The following is a 24,735-nucleotide window of genomic DNA, read 5'->3' on the forward strand; positions in this document are numbered from 1 at the left end:
TGATAACAAAGCTATAGTGTTTGAAACAATGATTATGTGGACTGAAAGCATTCCATCAGGTGTCATCTTATCTCCTGGTCCTTGGTAAAAAAAAAAAAGATAAGATGATCCTTTATAAGTCCCACGGTGGACTTGTTTGTTAGTTTGAAAATTAGTTTGTCTGAGAAAGACCTTGACAAGTAGAAGTGTTTTGATAGAGTTTGTGTGTGCGTGTGTGTGTGTGTGTGTGTGTGTGTGTGCGTGTGGGAATTTTGTTGTCTCATTCTACAAGTCTTCTGAAAGGTTATGGCTGTGGTTGGATAATACACGCAGTTGTAAAATTCTTATTAGAAGGAGTAGGATATTTACATGATCCCTCCTCTGCTAACCCACCATCGGCTATAAAACTGCAACGCTCAGTGTTATCATTACACTTGAAGCTTAATTAGAGAGCCTAGTCGAGCACTACGGCAGGTGTGATGGAAGGAAGACATGCACAACGGGATCACTTCGACAGACGCAGAATATATTTAAGAAGTGAAGAGTATACAGACATTCCGACTGGTGATAACAGACAGCGGACGAATTGGCGTGAACAAAGACCACGAGACCCACAGGGGTACGCTTGCCCTCCCGTCATCTCTTCCCAAGTCAGCGTAGAGGGCAACGCGCTCCAATATGATGACTCACATCACACAGACCTGAGTTATTGTACACCGTCGCCTTGGAAGAATATACGGCGGAGAATTCTGAACGAAAGACGCGTGCAGAATGATAGATTTTACAAAGAGAACTGTGATCGGCCAGACAGATTTTACGAAGAGAATTGTGATGGCCCATGCAAAGGTCTCTTTAGACCACAACAACACTTCTATCAAAGAAACTTTTGCAACAGAGGAGGATCTCAGCTGAGGAGGGGTGCGAATCGAAAATTTAGACAGCAGTCACTTCAAAATGCTCAGCGTGATAATGATCCGATCAACAACCAGCGTGGCGAAAGGCGACCGGGTGGTGGCAGAGACACTAATATCTCAGGGTACAGGAGATCCGACGTTTATAATGCTCCTTCTACTCAAAAGTTAAAACGGTCGTTTCCGAACCCTAAATCCTCGGTTGATCAGTCTGACAGCAAGCGCCATAAGATCGATCCACACAGGAAAGATGATCGCCACGGTAAGACCGGTGACAGACATTGGAACAGACACCGCGATGAACGAAGTGACAGACACCGTCACGTGCGAAGTGGCAGGAGACGCCGTACCAACGGAGACATTGCAGACAAAAGGATTGACGAGATAGAGTCATCTCAAGGTAGGCAGGCTGGCGAGGCTTGCGGTGTGGTAGAATCTGCACCTGTGCAACCAGTTGCTCAGGCTGATGAAGACCCCTACAGTGTGGTCGAATATGTCCCTGTGCATCCAGCTGATCGGGTTGATCAATATCCGTGTGATCAAGCTGATGATAAAAACCCGTACGGTGTAGTCAAATCGGCTCCTGTCGATAATGCTAATCGGGCCGGGGACGGTGCCTGCTTGGCTCCGCAACTTCATGTAACCTCACCCAACAGCGGTAGAAAAGAGATGGATTCTCAAACTAATCAAATGGAAGTGTCCACAACAGATGACAAAAAAAATCAACATTCACGCCACGGCAGAGACAATAAGATGAAAGGGAAAGATTTATCCCAAATCTTAACCTGGTACCATGGTAATCAAGATTCTGGATGGAGTGTGATAAATCGGCGTTGTGAAAACAACTTGACATGCAGGCCTACAGAGCCTCCGGCTAAGGAAGTCTCCGTTATTGTCCCCCTTTTGGACATAAAGACTGCTTCACGTAGCCGCGGTAAAAATATAGGAATGTTGTTATCTGCTCACACTAAAAGTCAGAAGGACACAGAGTTGTCAGGTAAAGTTCCAGTTATTGTTTTAGGAAGAGAAGATTGTAGGAAGAGAGCCTGGCTTATCTCCGAAAACAGAAAATCTACAGGTTTATTTGAAGGTGCCTCGGATCTAAAATCGGACAGTCATCGCTCATGCTCTTCTTCATCTCCTGATAGTGTTCACACAGATATATGTGTCACTCATAAGCAACCATCTACGTCAAATCCTAACACGCCGGCCGCTGAAACGTGTGGGTCTACATGTTTCGAAAATGAGACAGAACTGGCTGTTTCCGCAATCTCCAACGTGGCCAGCCCACCCGAGTCAGATAATAGACATCAAATGGGTTCTGAATATTCAACCCAGTATCACATAATTTTGTGAACCAGTCACGAAAAAGAATCTAATATTTCGTGACAGGTTCACGAAATTGGCACTTTTTTCGTGACTATGTCACGTTTTTTCAACCAGTGCATTTCAATGGAGAGAATATTTCGTGACCTCGGCACGTTTTAATTAACCAATTCATTTCAATGGAGCAACACAATGGGCAAGTGTTTTCGTGTTCATTTAAGGTTTCGTTCTAATTTTTAAGCGATAAAAAACTGGTTCATAAAATAACTTGCCGTGTTCTTTTTTTTTAAGGGGTAGGTGAAATAGGCAACGTAGCCTATAGTTAAATATTATGAACTCCACGCCACTACATCTCGGAGATTTGCCTAATCCTGACAGTTTTCCACTCCCTCACACCTTACTTGAATCAGGAATCAGAATCAGAAAGGAGAAAGGGTTTTAATCGCCATGAAAGTTGCACAGACAAGGAATTCGCTTAGGCACGAAGGTGCATACATTCAACATAGGAATCTTAAAAATGTATAGGCTATATGAGATCTAACTATAGTAGGCCTAAAGGTACATAGACTAGCAATGCTTTGAAAATAAAATATGCACAAACATATAAAGTTGCCCTAATTTACAGTAGGCCTATAAAAATACAAGTAGGCCTATTACAAAAAAAATACCAAAAAAATATTAGGCTCCATTTATTATAATAACATGCTAGCCTTACCTATTAAAGCCTACTACTTAACTGATCGGTGCTTTTACGTATCCTTTACCACCCGTATTTAACCGATCTTCCCATTTATAACCAAGAAAGGACTTAACAATAACCGAGAAAAGATAGAAGATGTCAACTATGTCATTCATAATGGAACGAGGCCTGGACAAGGAGAGCACGCGACCTGGCACGTGACCTGGCTGGTTTCCCTGGCTACAATCTACCGCGCAATTTTTACCTTCAGTGCGACTTCATCCCCTTCCTGGTAAGTAGCATATAAATGAACCTATTCGATTTCTCATGTGAAGTTTACGTTTGATGAAGTTGCTAGCCATAATTCCTCTGTTTATCAACAAAACATAGAAGCCCAACTGTATTGCAATTTTTGTAAATGTAAAAAAAAAAAAAGAACGGCAGTATAAACATTTAAGAACAGGAGGCATATTAGCTAGCTATAGCTAGCATTGTACAGTGCATGCGTTGGCCAGCCTGCCAGATTTGAGCGGGCTTAGCTAGTAAATGTAGCCTATCTAGTGTCTAGTGTAGCCTATCTAGTGATTTCCTGCTTGCAGGACTCGAAATTTAGCAAGATGAGCACCAGTAGTCTGTAATATCAGGCAGAATAGTTGACATAATTTCAGATGGGCTGGTTAGACTAAGAAAATCTATGTCTTCTATAACTACTTTTATATGCTCTTGTTCACTTCTTTTTTTAACCTTCTGTTGCAGCTCCATTAAACCCATTTGCCCTTCTCCAAAACCCACCACCTGTTTGATACCAAACCAACCCAAAGGCTCTTTTAAGAACCACATCTTTCTTTCCTGCTCTATTGCTCTCTCTATCTCTCTCTTTCTGTGTCTGTCTGTCCAATGATGGCGTCCCAACGTCCATCAGATAATTTCAACCAAGGGGGCAGACTCACTGCTCTCTCCATCAAGCAAAAACATTTTTTAAGTGAAGTGAGGGTTAGTGCTTTTACAATAATTCTACATTTAAGTTGCTATGAAGTACCATTATACAGTAGCATTTCAATGATCACAGTCAAACTATATTTTTCACAGAAACGGAGTGATGGAGCATCCGGAGAGGCTTCTCCACCGATTAAAAGGGGATGTGTAGTTGGTCCACGAGGCAAGCCTAGGGGAAGATGTGGTGGGCGAAGGCAGGGCTCAACCACTGGTTGGTGTTCTTTATTCATACAAATGTTTCATGAGCAAGTCTGAATTTACCTCTATTTATCACACTTAAGAAATATAATAGTCTGACACTGTGGCGTAACCTTTTGAGAATCACTGAACCTAAATTCGGTCTAAATACAATACAAAAATCTGACATCTAAAATCTGTTTTATTTATTCTCTCATGTCTTGTTTCACAGGAACTCCTTCCAGTGCAGAGGAATCCTCTCCGGAGCTCCAAACTCAAGAAGAATTTGGTAATATTGTCTCTACAGATTCTAATCTTAATTTGTCCAACATGGCTAATTCAAACCATTTCTTCTATAGACCGAAACATGGAGAAACTTTCGGAAATTCTGAAGTCTTGCCCAGTTGCAATGCCAACAGAGTCCCCACAAACCTTTTCATCTTGGCCCTCACGTCACCTGACAGCACAAGAGCATTGGGAAGAAGCTCGGCCATTTCACCTGAAATGTCTTCTGGACTCAGAGGATGTTGGCCAGGAACTGTGCTACATCTGCCAGAAGACTGCTGTCATACGGTTGGACCACTTGTTTGCATTTTCTAGCTATGTGTTTGGGAGTAAAAAGTATTTTGCACCTCCATTTTAGTCTGACAACTGAAACACTAAAATAGCTAGCTAATAAACCTTGTTTTCCTTTCTTAGGTGCAGAGATTGTCTTCCTGAGGAGTGGCTGTGTGAGGCATGTGATGTCCACATTCATAAAAGATGGCCACTCCACAACAGAGACAGTGTGGTAGATGGATTCTTCAGAGCCATTCCTCCATCCACCTATCTAGCTATTGGTGAAGCTGGGCACTACACCACCCAAGAGCAAGGTACGCTTCTTTTACCCTGTTATAATACTAAGATTTTGAATTGGTTATTTTTGATTATCAGTTGAAGAGCAAATGTCCTTAACTTGTCCTGGTACAGTATGTTTCTGTGTTCCGTCTGCATGAGTAGTTGAATATACATGTTTATAACATATTTTTTTCCAGCTTGCATTTTACCCACAGTGCGTGCTCCTAAATTGTGTTCCTGTGAGGTCGCCAACGTCACTGTGTTGGCTGGAAGAGCAGTAATCCTCATTACCATGAATGGTAAAGCAAGAAATTCCCCTCATTTAACATTCTTTAGTTAGTGTATGTACACAAAGTATAGAATGTTTACATTATTTACTAATTTTTCACCAGGACGTTATGACTTGCACAAACCTGTGTATTTGTGCAATATCTGTATGCAAAAGTGGACCCCAGAAGTCAGGGACCTGATCAAAAGTGGTTATTGGCCAGCTACAACACTTTCACAGACCCTATACTCTGTTGACCTCCTAAGCTCATTCCAGGAGCTGAAGGGGATCTCTCCAGGCTTGTCCAGGCAGGCCTTCACAAAATTGCTTGAACATCGCACACAGCGTGCTGGAAGAGTAAGTGTAAAAGAGAAAAGCATATCAGCCATTTTATGTTTGGTTTTTGTATTTTCTTGTTGTGAATTGCTGTAATTTTATGTATTTATTATATTTCAGTCTGGTCAAATCAACGGGGATGCACTGCAGCGGAGCTTTCTGGAGTTTATGTACTGTTCCTTTCAGAAAGAGCAGCTCTGCTGTGTGACCCCATTCACCTGTCCAGCCTGCACACCACAAACAGTTGCCGTGTCAGTGGATGGTAACCGTAAGCTTTACCGCTTTCAGCGATCAGGAAGGTGAGTTTGGTATCTAATTAAAATACATTTCAATTACAACTCAAATGGTTTACGCAATTTACATTATTGTTTTTTCTCTAGCTCTGATGAAGCTGCATTTTTTGATGGGCTGTTCCTTGCAAAGGACAGAGAGGTGGCATGTTTTGTTGACCTCATCCACAGTGCTGTAAAAAGTGTACGTTTTTACCACACACAAGTGTTAAGCTAATACAAAGTTTTAGATTTCATTGTTATTGAATTTATTTATTGATGAATTGTCTTCACAGACTCAAGGGAGGGGCACATGTGGTACCTCACAGTGGACAGCCGCAAGGGAGACTTCCAGGAGGGCCAACAAGCTGGATGAGGAAGGTGTTGAGGTGGCTGTGTGTCGCCACGGATATTTGCTGAAAGGCCTCAGCATGTACAGGGGGGAGATATTTGCATACCCACTGTATCTACAGAAAGAGCTACATGCCACCGAAAATATCAGGTTCTTTGCAATGGACGTTGCTTGCAAATACTGGCCCTACCTAGAAAAGGTGGCTGGTGTTGTGTCATCTCTCCAGGGGCTCCTTGATATGAAGCCCTTCCTCAGCATCATGCATGCGAGAGCCCATGCCACAAAGTGTGAGGTATGTATCTGTTAACATTTTGCTACATTACATTATAAAGGAATTAGATTTAGCACATTCAACCAAAATGTAAATGTTCATAGTATTTAGTTCCCCAACATTGTCATTGTTACCCCTATCAGATCAAATGGAGTGGAAGGAACCAGAGCGGAGCAGGCACAACCGCCGGTGAAGAAGTTGAGCAAGTCAACAGTTTCCTCTCCCGTTGTGCCCTGACAACCAAGTACATGTCCAAATCAGGTTGGCTACTTTAACGACTAATTGGGTATCTGTTCTCTTCTTAGATTGCTCTTACATTTGCCAGATAACCACATCCTTTTCCTTACAACAGCACGTGTGGACATGCTGACGGTCCATGCTATGGTGTGGAACAGGTACAAGGGTGAAACTCTTCACCAGGCCCTCTCCACAAGATATGTGAAGGTATTCATGTTAGCTGTCTTATTGTATTTTGTGTATGTGTCCACTTCTGTAGGGAAATCTATATGGTGGTCCCACAGTTGAATATTAATATTCAATTATTATTATTATTATAAAACAGACTTGTCAAAGGGCTGTGGTTGAGGCAGCAAAACTGTCCGAGCTCAAGGTGGAGCTACATTGCTCCGACCAGTTGGCACTGGAGTGGGTTGCTGATGTTCAGGATTGGGCAGTAAGCGGTAAGGATGGCACCCCTCCCGTGAGCCCTTTTTTAGGGATAATTTGTGTTCTAGGCAGCAGCACTACACTTTGTTACTGACTGTTCACGGTTAACTACACATAAAAGTTCACAACAAACTAAATTACTACTGTGATAATAGACAACATACACCGAATGCTTTTTCATCACATACTTATTTTTTTGTAGAGCAAACCAGTACCACAAACCCTGACCTTCAGACTCTGCAGCAGTCCATTGAAGGGCTTCAAATGAGTGTGCATGCTAGAAAACAAAGTCTCTACCGTCAGAATGGTGTGTGGGCATTCTTTTCTTTAAAAAGACTTAGATTTAGCTATAAAAATCTACGAATTATGAAGAACATAATCCAATTACATTACAGATCATTTCATAAAGATAAAATTTTCTCACACCAGTTTGAACTCTTCTGATGTTTTACAGACAGCAACAAGCTTCGTCATCGCTTACGCTCTAGGTTGGCAGAGGATAAAAGGCGGCTTTTTGAGCAGGTCGCAAAATACAATAGCATGGTACCTGAAGATGTCAACATCAATGTGGCTGTGTTAGAGGGGTCGCTGGCTGGATCGAGTGCAGAGTCACTGCTATGGCCATGGGAGGTGCTTTGCAATGGTATGTGTCTTTTTAGAAGTGTCCCTCAAGGTATCAACTTTTTACTTGTATCTCTACAGTCTACAGAAATTACAAAACAACAGATGTACTTATTTATTATATTATTAAATTATTTAGAATCACAAGTGTCCATTGCAACAAAAAAGAGGATGCATGATCAACATATGCTGACCACACGCCTGCAAGAGGAGAGGACGATCCTGGTCTGTGAGATGGCCCAACACTGCACCTGGCTGAAAAACCTGTCCTCTGTCCTCAGTACAAAGATTGCAGAGGAGGGTAATACTGAGCAATTTAAGTTTAGGAAAAAAATCTGCAAATTTGACATACATATAGACACTTAAATGAGGTTCTGCATATTGTCTTGTTACATTTTAAATTGTTAGGGGAGGAAAATAATGGACTACGTTGTCTACTGCAACTAAGACTGTCAGAAGTGGAGGGAAGATTGCAGCTGGTTCGCCAGTACTACAAGGCAGCTGTAGGTCAACAGGCCTTTCTACTTGGCGATGTGGGAGAGGAAGAGGAATGTGACAGGGTGGGCAGCGATGAAGAGAGTGAGGAGGAAGAGGCTAAAGAAGGTATTATTTAATGCAGAATTTCTCAATCCTGGTACTGCATGATTTAGCTTCAGAAAAATAACTTTATAAACCACAATCACTCAAACGCTCTCTCTTTCTCCATCTATCTCTGTCCTATTCTCTATTCTCTTCAGATGTAAGCTGCTAAAAGATGAGGGGCGGTGGTAGCAGACAATGTGGATGGACTGTCCCCTAGAAGAACTATCTCTGTTCAAATAAACTTACAGTTAAAATTACAGACTGGTAATTTCTTTGTCAGTGGGCAAACGTACACAATTAGCAGTGTCCAATATTAATTATTAAATATTATTGGATCCAATAATATTTCAGCCATATAAAGGAGTCTTTTTGAAATTATATGAGTTGTTGACTGGGATGGGGGGGGGGCATTAGTATGAATTTAAGACAGTAACATTTATCATTTTAGTGAGTCAACATTTGTAATTTGAATAGACTACATTTACAATACATGTAGTCATTTAGCGGACGCTCTTATCCAGAGCGGCATACACCAAGTAGCCTACAGGGACATCCCCCCGAGGCAAGTAGGCATGATATCGATCGTTGCTGTTCTTAGTGACTAAGTGGAGTTCTGAACTTCACGTAGATCTGAAGGAGGTTTTTCTATTCCTTTTGGCATCTGATAGTTGACACGAGGGGTAAATTGCGACGGTGGGCAGGAGGAGTCAAAAGGAGGACAATAGGTCGAAAAGGAGGACACAAAACAGCGGTCCAGACAAAGCTTTGAAACCCGGGGCTTCATGTATAAACGTTGCATACGCACAAAAAGCTTGCGTACGCTGGTTTTCACGCACACTTTGTAATAAAGATTTACTTGACGTGAGAATGTGCGGGCCGTCACAGAAACTTTTGAGCAGACGTGAGAATGTACGGACCGTCCGCAAAGACTTGTATAGCTCTGTAACATGGCGAATTCTAAGTGAAAAGTGCCGAAACTCACCAAACATTACAAAATAGAGTTACCTTTACTTTCCTTCCACGCTCCCACAATGCCCTACACCAGCGTCAACGCCCGGTTTCATTGAAAATGGATTGGAAGCCGACGCTCCGCTCCGCTGTAGTGGACACGCACCGTAATACCTCGATGCGTCCAGTCCCATCTAATTTAGAATACTACTCCATTGCCAACAATGGAATGTAATGCTGTTGATTACCTCTTCAACACCTCCATTAAATTATAGTCTATTATGAACATGTCCTATATGTTTAATGTATGCACCTCCCTGCCAAAGTAAATTCCTTGTTTGTGCAAACATTCATGGCGAATAAAATCCCTTCTGATTCTGTACGCTACCACCAAGGACAACAAACCCCTAACTATAATTTGACAGTGCGGTCTGTTTAGACCATGTCTTATGCAGAGCTAATTATCATCTTTTAAGTTTGGAGATAAACAAATGCACAAGTGGGTCTGTACCCTGATATTGTTTGTGCTAAACCAGGACTATGTGCCACCAAAATATAATTAGACTTTGACCACTGATGTAGTCTATTTAGATTATGAATGGTACTTGAATCTATAGCCTACTTGGAAAGAAGCCTCACTGCAATGGCAGATTTGGATTTTAAAAAGATGTTGTCGTACAATGAAATCAAACCCATTTTTGGAAAGGTCTTAGCTTGTAAGTTCATTTATGTAAGTTTGACACATTCCTGTCAACCCTTATCTGATATATTGACCTTTGAACCCATGTCAGGGTCACCTTTAAAGCCCTATAACCCTAATTGGGGTAATTAGGGTTAAGGTTCCTTTCATGGCACATAGTCCTGGCTTGGTACAGTTAATAACTGGGGTTAGATAAACAGTGTCTTTCAATTTCATAATTCTAGCCCCTACAGGGGATCAACAGCGCCACCTACAAAAGGTAATTTCCTGAAATTCAATTCAATTCGTATTTTTTTAGCTGAGGCTAGGATCAGCCTGCGATTTTGTATTTAGACCAATATTGACCCCCTTTATATCATACTGGAACCATGTTCGAAGATTATGATGAAAATAATGTTAAGTAAATATAAATACAGTCAAATGTTGACTTTTCGAGTACTGATACATTTTGTCTTTCATAAAAGACCAATGAATGTATATTTGTCATATTGAGTGATTTAAATGTAACTGAGGACAAAGATCTTCTCCAAAAATGAGTTTTTAAATAGAAAGGAAAATAAAACTACATTTCCCAGGACCCCGCCAATGTGTTTTACTGCTATATGCGCCATATTTGTAGTCCATGTAAATTAACTATGGTAATCATTTTAGTTAAGTGGAGTGCAATGTTGGGATAGCTACTCAGAAAAAGTAACAAGTTACTTCTGAAAATTCTAACGACTTTACTTTACTAGTTTCTGCATTTGAAAAGTAACTTCGCTACTAGTTAGGCCTACTTTACTTTACATTTTTTAAGCAAATGTCCAAATTTACCGCAAAGATACATGAACAAACATCATGGCCCATTCATGACTTTATTTTTTTGTGTAGGCTTGGCCTACTCATATCATGGTGTACTGTATGGCAAGATTAGTTCGTAGCTATATTTAACCAGTTTGGTTTGTCATCATGTGTAATTTCGCATAATTAAACACATATTATTAGAAACTATCCGATTACTTCGTTTTGTTTGGAATCTCGTTTGTTTAAAGAACGACAGTTAGCTATCATTAGCTTTCAGCTAACTCAAGGTTCCCCATTTGTGTGCAACTTCCCATTCATTAGGTGCGTTCGACTTGGACTGGCATCATGCAGCGCCGCAGACTTGAAGCAGCCAATGGCATTCTCAGATTCAAGACAGCCGGCTGCAGCCACCTGCGGCGCTGCATGAAGTCACGCAGTCCATGTCGAACACACCTGTTTGTATCGACGCTTATCATTTTACGTCATCATCAGAGCCGAGTGCACCAGCTAGGCGTACGCCTGGACGTACGCTACGTCCGACGTAGAACTGAAAGTTAAGACAAAACTTAAAGTTACGACTTGTGCACCAGTTAGATTTAAGCCCTTTATGTGCTGCACCTGGGTGTACATTTTACGCCTAGTGGGGAGCAGGCGTAAGTTGGAAAATCGGACCAAAATCCATGGTAGCCTAATTAGGGCTAACAGTTTGATCGCACATGCAGCGCGTCTTGTTAATAGGCAACATGGAAAGGGCGTTAAGGCGAGAAGAGTCGTCCGTGGTAGCAGAAATCCACTTATTGTTGATCGATTTCCAAGCTGAGTGTTTCTGTTTGTTTGTGTTGATATTATTATACATTTCACCGTGAACACGCTTCTGTTCTCAGTATACAAACTTTATATGTTTTCTAATTTCTCTATCAGTAAAATGTATTTTCCTTTTCTTTAGTTTTTCTTTATCCATGGCTTGTTTAGAAGGGAGATAGGCTAGCTATAAAGTGCGCTTCGGATAGGCTCAGAGAATGTCTAATAAGCCCGTAGACTGGCTCTGATAGGCTCTTAAATGTGTTGCTTGGCAACGATCGACGCTTTCGCATTTTCACAAGGACGCGCATCTTAAGACCAGACGTAGCTACAACCTTGGTCTTTCAAGCTTGGTGCACTTGGTATAAATTCAAATCACAAAGTCGGACGTAGCTAAGACCGAAGTAAGAGTTAAGACCAACTTTTTTACGCCCAGCTGGGGCACTCGGCTCCTGTTCCTGATAAGACTTTGTTGGCACCAATAAACCTACTGAAAAAAAACAACCCTGCACAAATCCTATTCAACATATTGTAGCTAAGATGAATACAAGGAGAAAGAATGGATTTTTATTTATTTATATTGATGTGACAGGTTGTATGGTCGCCTTTGGTTGCCAGGACTTGGGCCACTCCTCTCCACTGAAAATAAAGTAAAACATGTAAATATGCTGAAGTCATTTTTCACGTGACCTGTGTAGGCTAAGAAGAAGAAACAGAAAAAAAGATATTTGTTCACAAGTTTTTTTTGTGTGAAATTTGTTGTACTTTACTTACAGTTCAGTGCAGTGTAATTGTTTGCCGAGATAATTAAATGCTCATGTGATAATAAATGACAATTTTAAATCATACAAACTGTGTCACAAAATGATGCAGTAGTTTCTTAAAAAATTGTATCTGCCACACTAATGTGTAATCTATGCTGGTTTAGATGCACTAAGACAGTGGTTTTTAACCCTGTCCTCAGGGTTGAGATTCAAAGAACCGAGTCAGTAAAATGATCCAAACTTCTCATTACTTAAAGACTTAGATCAAGCATCACGTATGATACAAAGAATGATCTAAAATGAGTACATACCACACTGGGCAAGGCTGCCAGTCCACAAAAATCTCCGATATGCCCTATGAGGAGGAAAAAATACTTTATTTAATTTGAAGAATATTCGTGTGAGTTTCATGTTTGTACTGTGTGTGACTGTCATAAAGTTCATACATTCTATCTAGGAATCTAAAACTTGCTATTCATGACTGAATGTGAAACAGCCATGTGTGCTTTTCAGAGTCTAGAATTGGATGTTAATTTTGTATACAGCTTTCCTAATCCTCATATCCTTGTCTTTCTTTTGCCTATACAACCTTTCTGACTCTCTCCTTGATCACACTCCTGATGGGGAAAACCTTCAGGCTTGTGTGATACAAGCACTCTGAAAATATAAAAGACATATGTTCAAATATTTTGAAAAGTAGAAACGTTGTTGGTAATAATCATCACTGAAAATGAATGCTTACTTTAGAATTGAGTGTGTGAGTGTCTACTCAGAAACTATGAAGCAAATGTAGAGATACAGGTATGCTTTGTCACTGCCCACTATATGATTATACAGTATGTAATGTACAGTCAATCTACCTTTCTTTTGTTTCTTTTGTTGAGTCCGGCTGTCTGGCTTTCTTTGCCTCTTTTTTTTCAACGTCTCGACCCTGGGAGCGGGGGTCAGGCTAGTCGACGTCTCGACCCTGGGAGAGGGGGTCAGGCTAGTCGACGTCTCGACCCTGGGAGCGGCGGTCAGGCTAGTCGACGTCTCGACCCTGGGAGCGGCGGTCAGGCTAGTCGACGTCTCGACCCTGGGAGCGGCGGTCAGGCTAGTCGACGTCTCCTGGGGGTTGACAGGGACCAGTGTCAGGGTGAAAACTGGTCCCTGTTCAGGATTTGCACAGAGGTCTGAGGTCAGAGGACTCTGTGTGTCCTGTGAATCCTCAGTCCACCCTGTATAAAAAGAACAAGCATTAGTTTTAGTCACTGAAAACATTACCCAGTAATTATGTTAAATAAGCTCTCTGCAGTTGTAATTGTTCACCTCTGCTTTTTTTGGTACTTATTTCAAGGTGAAATGTAACTAAACTTACTTACATACTCGAGCACACATGGGAGCTTTACACAAAACATTTAAATGGATCGGGAGATGCGTTCAAATTTACGTTCATTTCTTTTTATAGTCTAGATTTTTCTTTGTCATATCTGGCCTGCTGATACCAGGGGAACAATGCAACATCAACTGCTGTTGGTTCACTGATTATTAGATTAATTAAAATAGGTTTTACCTTCACACAAGACTGCATAAACCTCCTTTATATTGCTCATGCAGTCCTTTGAGCATTCATTCAGGATGGAACGCGGGGTTAAAGCTTCACATTTAAAAGGCTTCTTGTGGCCTTTGGCAAGCAGGAGAGTGGGTTTGTACCCTACAGCCTGGAGTTTCTCGAGCTGAAATGACAACAGTATGACACTGTGAGAACCATTTGAGGAAATTACAAAGCAGAGTCTCCCAGCAGTCTGTTTTTGATGATTTTGCTTCACTTTCATCAATCATAGATTGCGGGTGGGGCTTCAGTCATCTACAGTAGGTTAACATTCGCTGCACATAGAAATATCTCACCATTAAGCTACTTTTTAAGTAGGGATTTTTTTCGTTAGGTACATCCAGACTTAACTACAGATATCATGAAATACAGCAAATATTAATATCTCGAACCTTCTTAGAAAGCCAACTTACCAATAAAATGGCATCATTGTGCAAGGCTGCAACGTTGTGGTTGATCTTCACACCAGCCGCCCACACTTCTCTTCGGGAATCAAATTTTGAAAGCCTTTTTTGCAAAATCTTTTTTGTTGGTTGTGGCTGCTTACAGCCTCCACATATTTTTTGAGCACAAAACATTGAAGCTTTGCAAAAATGGCAGCTCTTTTTTATAGATCCTCCTGCCATTTAAAATGCTGAAAACTGACAGTCAGAGAGGAGAGAATAAGAATGAGAGAGAGATAGATAGAGCAATAGAATAAAGAAAGATGTGGTTCTTAAAAGAGCCTTTGGGTTGGTTTCGATAACAAACAGGTAGTAGGTTGTGGAGAAGGGCAAATGGTGTGAGAGAGAGATAGAGAGAGCAATAGAGCAGGAAAGAAAGATGTGGTTCTTAAAAGAGCCTTTGGGTTGGTTTGGTATCAAACAGGTGGTGGGTTTTGGAGAAGGGCAAACGGGTTTAATGGAGCTGCAACAGAAGGTTAAAAAAAGAAGTGAACAAGAGCATATAAAAGTAGTTATAGAAGACATTGATTTTCTTAGTCTAACCAGCCCATCTGAAATTATGTCAACTATTCTGCCTGATATTACAGACTACTACTGGTACTCATCTTGCTAAATTTCGAGTCCTGCAAGCAGAAAATCGGACACTAGCTACATTTACTAGCTAAGCCCGCTCAAATCTGACAGGCTGGCCAACGCATGCACTGTACAATGCTAGCTATAGCTAGCTAATATGCCTCCTGTTCTTAAATGTTTATACTGCCGTTCTTTTTTTTTTTTTTACATTTACAAAAATTGCAATACAGTTGGGCTTCTATGTTTTGTTGATAAACAGAGGAATTATGGCTAGCAACTTCATCAAACGTAAACTTCACATGAGAAATCGAATAGGTTCATTTATATGCTACTTACCAGGAAGGGGATGAAGTCGCACTGAAGGTAAAAATTGCGCGGTAGATTGTAGCCAGGGAAACCAGCCAGGTCACGTGCCAGGTCGCGTGCTCTCCTTGTCCAGGCCTCGTTCCATTATGAATGACATAGTTGACATCTTCTATCTTTTCTCGGTTATTGTTAAGTCCTTTCTTGGTTATAAATGGGAAGATCGGTTAAATACGGGTGGTAAAGGATACGTAAAAGCACCGATCAGTTAAGTAGTAGGCTTTAATAGGTAAGGCTAGCATGTTATTATAATAAATGGAGCCTAATATTTTTTTGGTATTTTTTTTGTAATAGGCCTACTTGTATTTTTATAGGCCTACTGTAAATTAGGGCAACTTTATATGTTTGTGCATATTTTATTTTCAAAGCATTGCTAGTCTATGTACCTTTAGGCCTACTATAGTTAGATCTCATATAGCCTATACATTTTTAAGATTCCTATGTTGAATGTATGCACCTTCGTGCCTAAGCGAATTCCTTGTCTGTGCAACTTTCATGGCGATTAAAACCCTTTCTCCTTTCTGATTCTGATTCCTGATTCAAGTAAGGTGTGAGGGAGTGGAAAACTGTCAGGATTAGGCAAATCTCCGAGATGTAGTGGCGTGGAGTTCATAATATTTAACTATAGGCTACGTTGCCTATTTCACCTACCCCTTAAAAAAAAAGAACACGGCAAGTTATTTTATGAACCAGTTTTTTATCGCTTAAAAATTAGATCGCTTAAAAATTAGAATGAAACCTTAAATGAACACGAAAACACTTGCCCATTGTGTTGCTCCATTGAAATGAATTGGTTAATTAAAACGTGCCGAGGTCACGAAATATTCTCTCCATTGAAATGCACTGGTTGAAAAAACGTGACATAGTCACGAAAAAAGTGCCAATTTCGTGAACCTGTCACGAAATATTAGATTCTTTTTCGTGACTGGTTCACGAAATTATGTGATACTGGGTTGTGCTATTACAGTTTTTCTCCATTGGTTTGGCTCAATTCTTGAAACAGAAATTACATTCTCAAAGCTCCACGTGCATTTAGCAAAATAGCCTATATGGTTCAGCACAACTACATAGATCACCTTCAAAAGGTCATATCTCACCCAAAACAGTTAACTCATGCTTCAAAACCAAATCATTTTCTCATATAAATAGTCAATGCCCCCAAAATGAAAAGTTCCTTCTCGATTGCTTTGGCTCATCTCTCGAGAAAAAAGAGAACATTCTCAAACCTTTAAATACATTTGCCAAAATAACCCAGATTGTTCAGCAAAACACCATGGAACACCTGCAAAGGGTTATCTCTTTCCTAAAACAGACAACTTATCAGTCAACATAATCAACGGAATAGTGATCATAATCTCCTCTTGGTGTTGCCATGATTGAATTGTGGGCTCCGGGGCTTTTCATTTGAGGAACGAGCCTTGCGTATGTGACATTATATGGGCTACACGTTGGACTGTTCAAGTCTCGGTTGATTGGCTTTCACGGGTTGGTGTGAGTTGGAGGAACGAACGACCTTGGATGGGGGTTTCAAGTTAAAGATGGTCTAATGTTGAAACGTTACATATAATTTAATAAATCCAGTCTTCAATTTGACATTATACAATTTTTGTATCCATCTTTAACTTGTAGGACAAACTTCCCTGACACATATTTACTGTAAATAGCTTTGGATAACAACATGTTAAAAAAAAAAAACAGACAATTACCCTGCCCTAGTCGTTGCTGCCATCTAATGTTCGGAAATAATAACACCTCAAATCCATCTCATACCTCACATCTGTGCATAAATGTGACCCTTTATTCTATATCTGCGACCAACTATGTGTCACAGATATAGAATAAAGGGTCAAATGTATTCTAAACATTTGTTGAATAGGCATTATATGCGGACCCGTCATGGATACCGTGCTGTCAATAACAATGTGCATTTGAACTGAAAATAAATTGAAAAAGAGGACTGTGTGTAAAATGTTATTTATTAGATACAAGACAGTGTTTACACCATTATTCATTCAATTTGGTGCAATTATACATGTACTATTAATTAATAATAATAAAAAATGGTGTAATGATGACACTGTATCATTTCATCAATCCAATTTTTAACTTGTAGGACCGTTGATCGTGTTGTTGCCTTCCTTGCATTTTCTGCTGTATAGAAACATGTGCTTATTACAGCAAAAAGCCGTACAAGTGCCCATTTTCACTTTTAAACGTTCTTCAAAATCTAGACTTATTTGCCTCATACATTTTGACCGATTAGGGTGTCCAAGGGTAGTAACTTCTCCGATCATTACAATGTAGTCTCCTTTGAATTTTCCTATGTCTCCTTCGTAACCTGAAGCTCCTGCAAAAGGATATATAAACATCAAAGCGTCTGCTTGAGTGTACTTGTCAATCGATTCGTGGCAAGATAACTTTTCGACCATATCATGAGGAGGTTCGATGTCAGTTATGTGAACTACCTTCGCTTTGAGTGCTGTATATCCAATGTAGGCTTCCGCTAGGCCAGTCCCGCTTCCTACTGCCAAAATTTCATTAATTTGAGGCAAGGTCAGCAATGACATCTTTGTTATCAAATCTGACAGACAACTACTGCCGTGATCCAAACGCAGGCTTGTGCCTTTGAGAATATTGCCAACTACAACTGATACTGTCTTCCAAAAATCCAAACGCTCAACATGAGCATTATCAGGCTTGGGAAAACTTAAAAACGGTTGAATTGCTTTTGTCAATGATTTATGGCTGCCATGTCCACAAGCTCCTTCCCACCATGACGAATTGCACACTCTATCCGACATTCTAAACTTATGATCTCAATTCTAGTCTTCTAGACACAATGGTGTGACAGAGAGTTATTTTCACTTGAGGAACAAGCCTTAAGTATGGGACATTATATTCATGTTTGACTGTTCGGTTGGTTTGAAGAAGGCTACTGGGTTGGAGGAACCAGCTAGCAGTGCCTATGGAGAATTTTATTTCTTGCAGAGCTACATCAGTTTTCTGTATCTTCCACCCTGGCCACCTTTCTCCTTTTCGCCACAAGCTCATCCCCCGAGTAATGTTGAGTGGCATTCCTTTTAGGTTGCTGACTACTTGTAGTGAAAGGTTGAGTCCTTCGATCTTGTGTCTCTATACCCTTTCTCATAGCAAGGGCTGCGCGCCCGTCGGAATCGCGTAAAGCCTTTATCATGGCCATGAGTTTTGTTGACCGTCGAGGCCTTTTAGTTATCAACTCTCCCTTTACGGCCATCATGGTAGTAGCATAGTCACGTTTCAACATAACCACGGAAAACGTGTCTACGCCGTGAACGTTGTTGAACACCCCAACAGCGTCCTTCCACTCCCAATCCTCCTCTAGTTCAAGTAAGTGACCATGGTCAGCACGGTTGACTCTTAAAAATATCTTGTCTTGATGATAGACGGTCCGCGTATTACAAAATGAGCTAACGTTTTTCACTGGTACACCAGAGTAGTCTGTTGAATAAACACTCAATCTGGGACCGTGGAAGGTGCCTTTTGGACCGAGTCTGGATTCTTTCAGGTGACCTTTGTCATACGCTTCCTTAGGGGCATTTTGAGACATCGTCCTTCTAATAACCCCCCCGTAATACAAAGGTGCAGAACATTGAAACGTCTCCCCTCCCAGGGGACACTTGTTGAAAGTGAGTTCGTTAAGAGGTTTGATGACCGATGTCGCTTCTAATATCACAGAGCAAATTGGGTCAGCGTTGAAGTCCAGTGTGAATCTCAATATAAGCTGCTGCTCAGTGCTGCTGTCAATGGAACATTGTCCAAATGCATTGACTTGTTAAAAATTTCCATTCTTGTAAGCCTCTGTCATCGAGACTGTGATCTTCTCCCAAAAGCCAGAGTGTGACGTTGGCGCATAAAGGGCCAGCATGTCATAGACAGCTTCAAGTGGAATGACGACAGATCCTATTTTCTTGTAATGATTCGATTGTAGTCTCCTGTTATGAGGCGTGTTAGTGTTAGTGGCGTACCTGTAAGTGCACAGATTGTAGGTCTCTATCTTACCAGCACGAGGCGGGACTGTACATGCTGAGCACAACAATAACATCTCGTTGGCCGCAGCGTGTCCACCCTTGATCTCTTTTGGTGAGAAAAACATAACATCTACACCTGAAATGCACAAGTTTCCGTTTTTCAAACTGGTCTTAAGATATTGCTCGTGTATCTGGGTCAAGATGTAGCCTAACACCTTGCACGCAAAGCGCCCCTGCGTGTCAACCACCCGAGGACAAATGTCAGGTAGACAGGCTGCTGTGCAAAGTTTGTATACAGCGTTAGTCTCCAAGCAGATCTCACCGAATGACAATTTGTTGAGAGCCGTCAGTCTATTCTCATCCATTTGCTTCATGTAAACCCTCAAGTCAGGACAAGCCTTCTCATCCGGGATCTCGGTCCAGGGAGGGATCCATATGTCAAAGACAAAGTGACAGGCCAACTTCATGGCCTCAGCAAACACCAGCTGGTTGATGCACAAGGAAACCCTGCGGCTGACGGCTCCTGGGCACACAATGTGACTGGCATTTAGGGCAGCTACACAAGCTTCTCTAGCAATGTCAAAACTCACACTGAATTGCATGACATCAGACTCGGCAATCATTGTAGCAGACTGTATAAGGTTTTGTCTGTACAGACAAATTGCAGCAATTTGATCCATTTTCAGTTTCTCTACCGTGTCCTGTACCTGCTTGGTACTACGTGTGCGTGTCACATGGTCAGGGAACTCAGATTGCATAATCACACTTCTGTTGGCCCACGCACCACTGACAAAGACCATAGTGTTGGTGTTCCAAGCAAATCCACAATTCTGTACTGTGTAAAACTTTTTGGTTTCCACTTTACCGGTGCTTACGTCTTTTGTCACCACATCACTTTCAAGAATGGAAGTGTCCAACATGTTTTTAAAAGTATTGGGTATCACATTAGACTCCTTATCGACGCTCTTCATGGTCTTCTCGTGGGTTATATGAGCATCGTCTATCATGACCACACCAGAATTCCTATTGTGCTTGTACTTGAAAGCTTGCGGGGTGAAAGACGTCAGTGTTTCTACACAACCCTTTACCCTCCTGAACTGATAGTTCAACACGTTGTTAGCGTAACTCTTGCCTTCTCCGGGACCTGTGACTTTGAAGAGCATAATACGCTCAATGGTGTACCTGGGCGCAGTGTTGACAATGATGTAATTGAACGTAGTGGATGCCTGGAACAATCTGCCAACTTGAAGACTGTCACAAAACAAGTATCTCACCACCGCAAAGTCGTACAATTTCACTGGATTGAGAACTGTAGCGTTTTCCGAGTAGTCACATTGATCACTTGGTGAGAGGTAAAACGATTCGTGGATCTCCGAAAGGTGACAACCGAGAGACAAGCTGGAGTTGCTGAGATCGTTGTCCATAAGATTGCTAAGACCCTCGTAAAGTGCTCCATTTCCACAGAATTGATACCTGATCAGGATGTTAAAGACCATATCTGCTATACTCTCGAATTGCCTGCGTGTTGACCTGGCCTTGACTTTCATCTCTTTGCTCAGACGCTCCAGCCTACCCAGATGAGGAAAGAGGGGTTCAAAGTAATAGACGTGCTCGTCTTTACTCACGATGAAGGGGTGCAGTCGGGACGAGTTGTAAAAACACGAGTACGCAGTCTGACACTGTCCGCCGCATGCAACAGATCCATAATTTATGATCTTCCGTTTGCAATAACACTGTCCGTTCTCCAGCAAAGACGCTATACCCCGTGTCCTACGTTTCCTCTTTATGTCACACAGCACCTTATCAATCCGACCCTTTGTGATAGGCACGTGTTTGTGGATCAGCGATTTAACGAACATGTCAGGGTTGTCTCTGTCGATGAGTTTCTCGAGAGAGTATCTGAATACCAACAGCCCTCTAACGTTCACATCAACAAGGTGTGAGCAATCGTCAAGATCTTTTGTGAAAGCCTTCAGCTTGTCCAGAAATTGATTATCGTCCAACATGGTCACGTCATATCCAGTTTGAATGACTTTCTGCTTCACACATTCGGCACTTGTGAGTTTGGAGAGGACTGATATGAACAGTGGCTTGCATTCTCCATGGCCAACACTGTCCGTCAGCCTACCTATGGAGTTTTCCAGAACCTTGAGATTAATATCCATTATAGTATCTGGTAAGATGACCACTTTCTTCCCCGACTGACAGGCTGGTGTATACATGGAACCCCCTAGGTCCTTGGCCTTCTTCTTATCCAGGTTATTGGAATTAAGTGTGTCGTTGTGGATGTCCACCCAATCGAAGATAGAAGACAGCTCTCCCTTATTGTCTCGCATGACGATCATTGCGTGATTTAGGGATGTTGCCTTTTGTCTAACCAATTGTAGACGCATAAAGGCATTGAAAGCCTCCTCCAGTAGTTCAATCCTTGTAACATCTGTCGACGGGTGTGTGGCTGTGCTGTCTTCACCCTCCGAGTCGTCTCCTCTAAATACGTCCATGTTGACACTCATGTTTATGAGACTGAGCAGCTGGCTATTTGACACACCGTCATGGGAGTATGTAGGCGGTCTGGTTTGTAAAGCGTGGCTAGATGCTAGGTCATTCATGTCAACTGACTTGTCACTACTCATGTCCAGAACGAAACAGAATAGACGCCCGTGAGCGAAGTCCTCTCTGATAGGAGGTGACATGCTACGGAAATCTGGATTCTCCAAGGTCACTTGGAGAAACACCCCTTTGCAGCAATATGTCAGGTATAGGAGAAATTGAAACGTTGCCCTGTCGTTTGGCGACAACGCGCTGAAGGACAAGTCTTCAGACAGATTGTCATACAATACATCTGTTCCAACTGCAAGGAATAAAGCTCTTCTATTGGATGGTAATCTTATTGTTTGTAAGACAGCTGTGTCTTCTTCTCTATGAGGCAAGGTGTTAAACTCTACTAAGACAGTCTTTCCTTTCTTATTTGTCATGACTAGCAAGTGGGGATTCTTCGTTCTTGGAAAATGATCACAGTGTAATTCATGCCTAACACCTAGACATGTATGTAAGACTGAATGTCATTACTCGACAGAGCGGGTTTGAGGCTAGACCTTTATATGACAGCTGGACACCTCCGAGGTTGGAGACTTCGGAGGTGGGAAAGGATCCTGTTGAGGATGTATAAATACACGTAGATTCTTCACTTGACTGGGACATGTCCATCCAGTTGAATCTGCTTCAGGCTTGGATGTTTTTGCTGCACATACAAGGGTGTATATTTGATATGCAAACATTTTAGATAAAGTCAAGAGGTATCCAGATTCGGAATCATGCAGAAAGCAGTGCCATTTGTAGACTTCTTTCCTAATATATACCCTCAGCGCAGAGTCGTCAAACCTGAGGTTGAACATAATCTTGTCGGGGTGATATTAAAATCTATCGTATTTCACAAGCAAGAAGAGGCTCTCTTGTGTAGAGGGTTGGTGGTACGGGGCCAACATGCTAACATCTACACGACGGTACATTTAAAAGTTACTGACATAACTCCTGTTGTGGGTTACGACTTAGACCTGATTCTAGACCAAGACGGAGAGGAAGAGATGTGGGAAGTTGTACAGAAAAAGTGGTCTAAACATTTTGCTGGCGATCCAGTGAACATCCACGTCTTTCACGATGACATTAAACGACAGGTAAATGCACAAGTCTTTCCACTCAAATGCATTTCTTTGGCCAAAACGTATGTGGAAACTGTAAGAGGCGCGCTGACTTTCGGAGACTTTTGTCCCGATAAGGGATATTACATGTATAGAGATGGTAACACGCCTGCTTTATGCTCCAATGTTATGTTTGGCAGGATGTATTTCCTACCAACAAACAAGCTGAACGGCACCCTGTCAGCCTCTGAACTGATCTACGATCACGACAAGTCGGTGGTTGAGACTAAGCTGTTTGACAGTGAACATATGCCATATTTCTACAAGGCAGCGTGTCTGGACATTGAGACCGTCTTTGACAAATACCACCGGGATACGTCTCTAATATGCGAATCGTTTGCCTACAAGTTCCCCTACTGCACCCAGAGTAGGGTTGCGAACATGACAGAATATAGAGCCATGCTGGTTCAGAGGCTAAACGTCGGCCGGAAGCAATTGCCAAAACAGAAGAAAAATGTCACCATCCCTACTTTGTCACCCGATATGCCAGGCCAGCAACACGAGATAACGTGCGTGTCTCTCGTAATTCTCAACTCTCATATAGCCAAGATGTCAGCCGACCACCACAGAAAGGCCCTGATTGTTCTCTATAACAAATGTAAGGTCACACAAAAACATAACCTAGAAGCTGATTACGAATTGGCGAAGGGAGTCGGTATTGAAGATGTCAAACGGATTTCATTTTACCCCTGTTCTGGAGAGCTCAGACTCCTGGAGACAACTATCCGACTCTTGTATGACCACGGTGTAGAACTTCTCTATGTGTTCAATGCAGAATTTGACGTGAGGGTAATTGAACAGCGTGTTCATTTCTACGCTGACTCGGATTACGCCAAACGCTGTGACAGTTCTACCCAAAAACGATGCTCCTCACTATTACGAGCCTGGCATGGACTCTTTGTAACCAGGGCCATGGCAGATGATGTGTTACCTTTCTTCCAATTCGAAAACGTCCGTTACCTGGAAATGTACAAGGACATGCTCAATAGCTTAGGTTCGGTGTTACAGAGCGCAACCTTATTAACCGAGTACAAACTCCAGCTGATATCTAACCACATTGACAAGTTCAACAGAGGGAAGGCTAAATTGGGACACTTCAAGATGAACAGCTGTGGCATGAACATCATAGATCTCTATAGGATGGCGGGAACTAAAGAGATTAAGTTTGCATGCACTAGCATGAAGCTGAACGACGTGGCACCTTTTGTTATTGCAAAGGTTAGAGAGCTGCACAAAAAACCTCCAAAGGACGCCAGAAAACTGTACAAGGTGGCAGATGTCAGTTACTCTAAAATGGACGAGATGATTACAATGGGGGGGAAAAGTCTCTTTGCCGTGCTCATCTATAACTTGGTCGATTCTCAACTTTGCGCCAGGTTGGCTAAAGTGCTGAACCCCGTATCGTCTCTTTTCCATCGATGTAGGACGACTCTCAATATAGACGTTGTCGTACACGGAAGAGGAGATAACTTTGGAGGTTTCGTGCAGAGTATCCATTCCGTTCAAATCCCACAGCTAAAGTTTAGACTTGATACCCTCAGAGTCAAAGCTGGACCTGTGGGTATGGAACTAAACAGTCGTCAGCGATGGCAGCCCCAGTACAACCCTGAGTGGGAAGGAGGTGCTGTCTTTGATCCCATCACCGGCCTACACTACTCTGGACCCGGTATGGGGTTGGAGCTTTCGTTTGACTTCTCTGGCATGTATCCATCCATCATGTGTGCTCTCAATATCTCACCTGAGACGATCATCCCCTGGCCTCCTGTGAACTTTCCTCACGATCTGTCCGGGTGG

The 24,735-nt window shown here is 41.9% G+C and overlaps 2 protein-coding genes across 2 annotated transcripts; one reads left to right on the plus strand and one right to left on the minus strand.

Annotated features, from left to right (window-relative positions):
• Positions 1–3,596: 3,596 nt before the first annotated feature.
• On the plus strand, positions 3,597–7,335 carry LOC124465354. Its single transcript, XM_047017083.1, has 14 exons — positions 3,597–3,888; positions 3,985–4,102; positions 4,301–4,357; positions 4,428–4,641; positions 4,768–4,940; positions 5,103–5,204; positions 5,298–5,530; positions 5,630–5,808; positions 5,890–5,983; positions 6,075–6,422; positions 6,545–6,662; positions 6,754–6,845; positions 6,964–7,101; positions 7,270–7,335. Exons 1-14 carry the CDS (start codon positions 3,793–3,795, stop codon positions 7,333–7,335), a joined length of 2,028 nt encoding a protein of 675 aa, XP_046873039.1. The 5' UTR covers positions 3,597–3,792.
• Positions 7,336–11,887: 4,552 nt separating this feature from the next.
• On the minus strand, positions 11,888–14,460 carry LOC124465367. Its single transcript, XM_047017105.1, has 7 exons — positions 14,271–14,460; positions 13,819–13,981; positions 13,341–13,483; positions 13,127–13,268; positions 12,856–12,923; positions 12,578–12,621; positions 11,888–12,141 (listed from the first exon to the last, which is right to left on the minus strand). Exons 1-7 carry the CDS (start codon positions 14,433–14,435, stop codon positions 12,078–12,080), a joined length of 789 nt encoding a protein of 262 aa, XP_046873061.1. The 5' UTR covers positions 14,436–14,460; the 3' UTR covers positions 11,888–12,077.
• Between the last annotated feature and the right edge of the window lie 10,275 nt (positions 14,461–24,735).

Source organism: Hypomesus transpacificus, unplaced genomic scaffold (genome assembly GCF_021917145.1).
Source record: "Hypomesus transpacificus isolate Combined female unplaced genomic scaffold, fHypTra1 scaffold_48, whole genome shotgun sequence".
NCBI lineage: Eukaryota > Metazoa > Chordata > Actinopteri > Osmeriformes > Osmeridae > Hypomesus > Hypomesus transpacificus.

Coding starts and splice junctions, on each gene's coding strand:
- LOC124465354 (XM_047017083.1), top strand. CDS start 3,793: ATGATGGCGTCCCAACGTCCATCAGATAATTTCAACCAAGGGGGCAGA. Junction 4,103..4,300: donor AAGGCAGGGCTCAACCACTG/GTTGGTGTTCTT, acceptor CTTGTTTCACAG/GAACTCCTTCCAGTGCAGAG. Junction 6,423..6,544: donor CCCATGCCACAAAGTGTGAG/GTATGTATCTGT, acceptor TACCCCTATCAG/ATCAAATGGAGTGGAAGGAA.
- LOC124465367 (XM_047017105.1), bottom strand. CDS start 14,435: ATGTTTTGTGCTCAAAAAATATGTGGAGGCTGTAAGCAGCCACAACCA. Junction 13,269..13,340: donor GCCTGACCGCCGCTCCCAGG/GTCGAGACGTCG, acceptor GCCGCTCCCAGG/GTCGAGACGTCGACTAGCCT. Junction 12,924..13,126: donor ACAAAAGAAACAAAAGAAAG/GTAGATTGACTG, acceptor TTATATTTTCAG/AGTGCTTGTATCACACAAGC.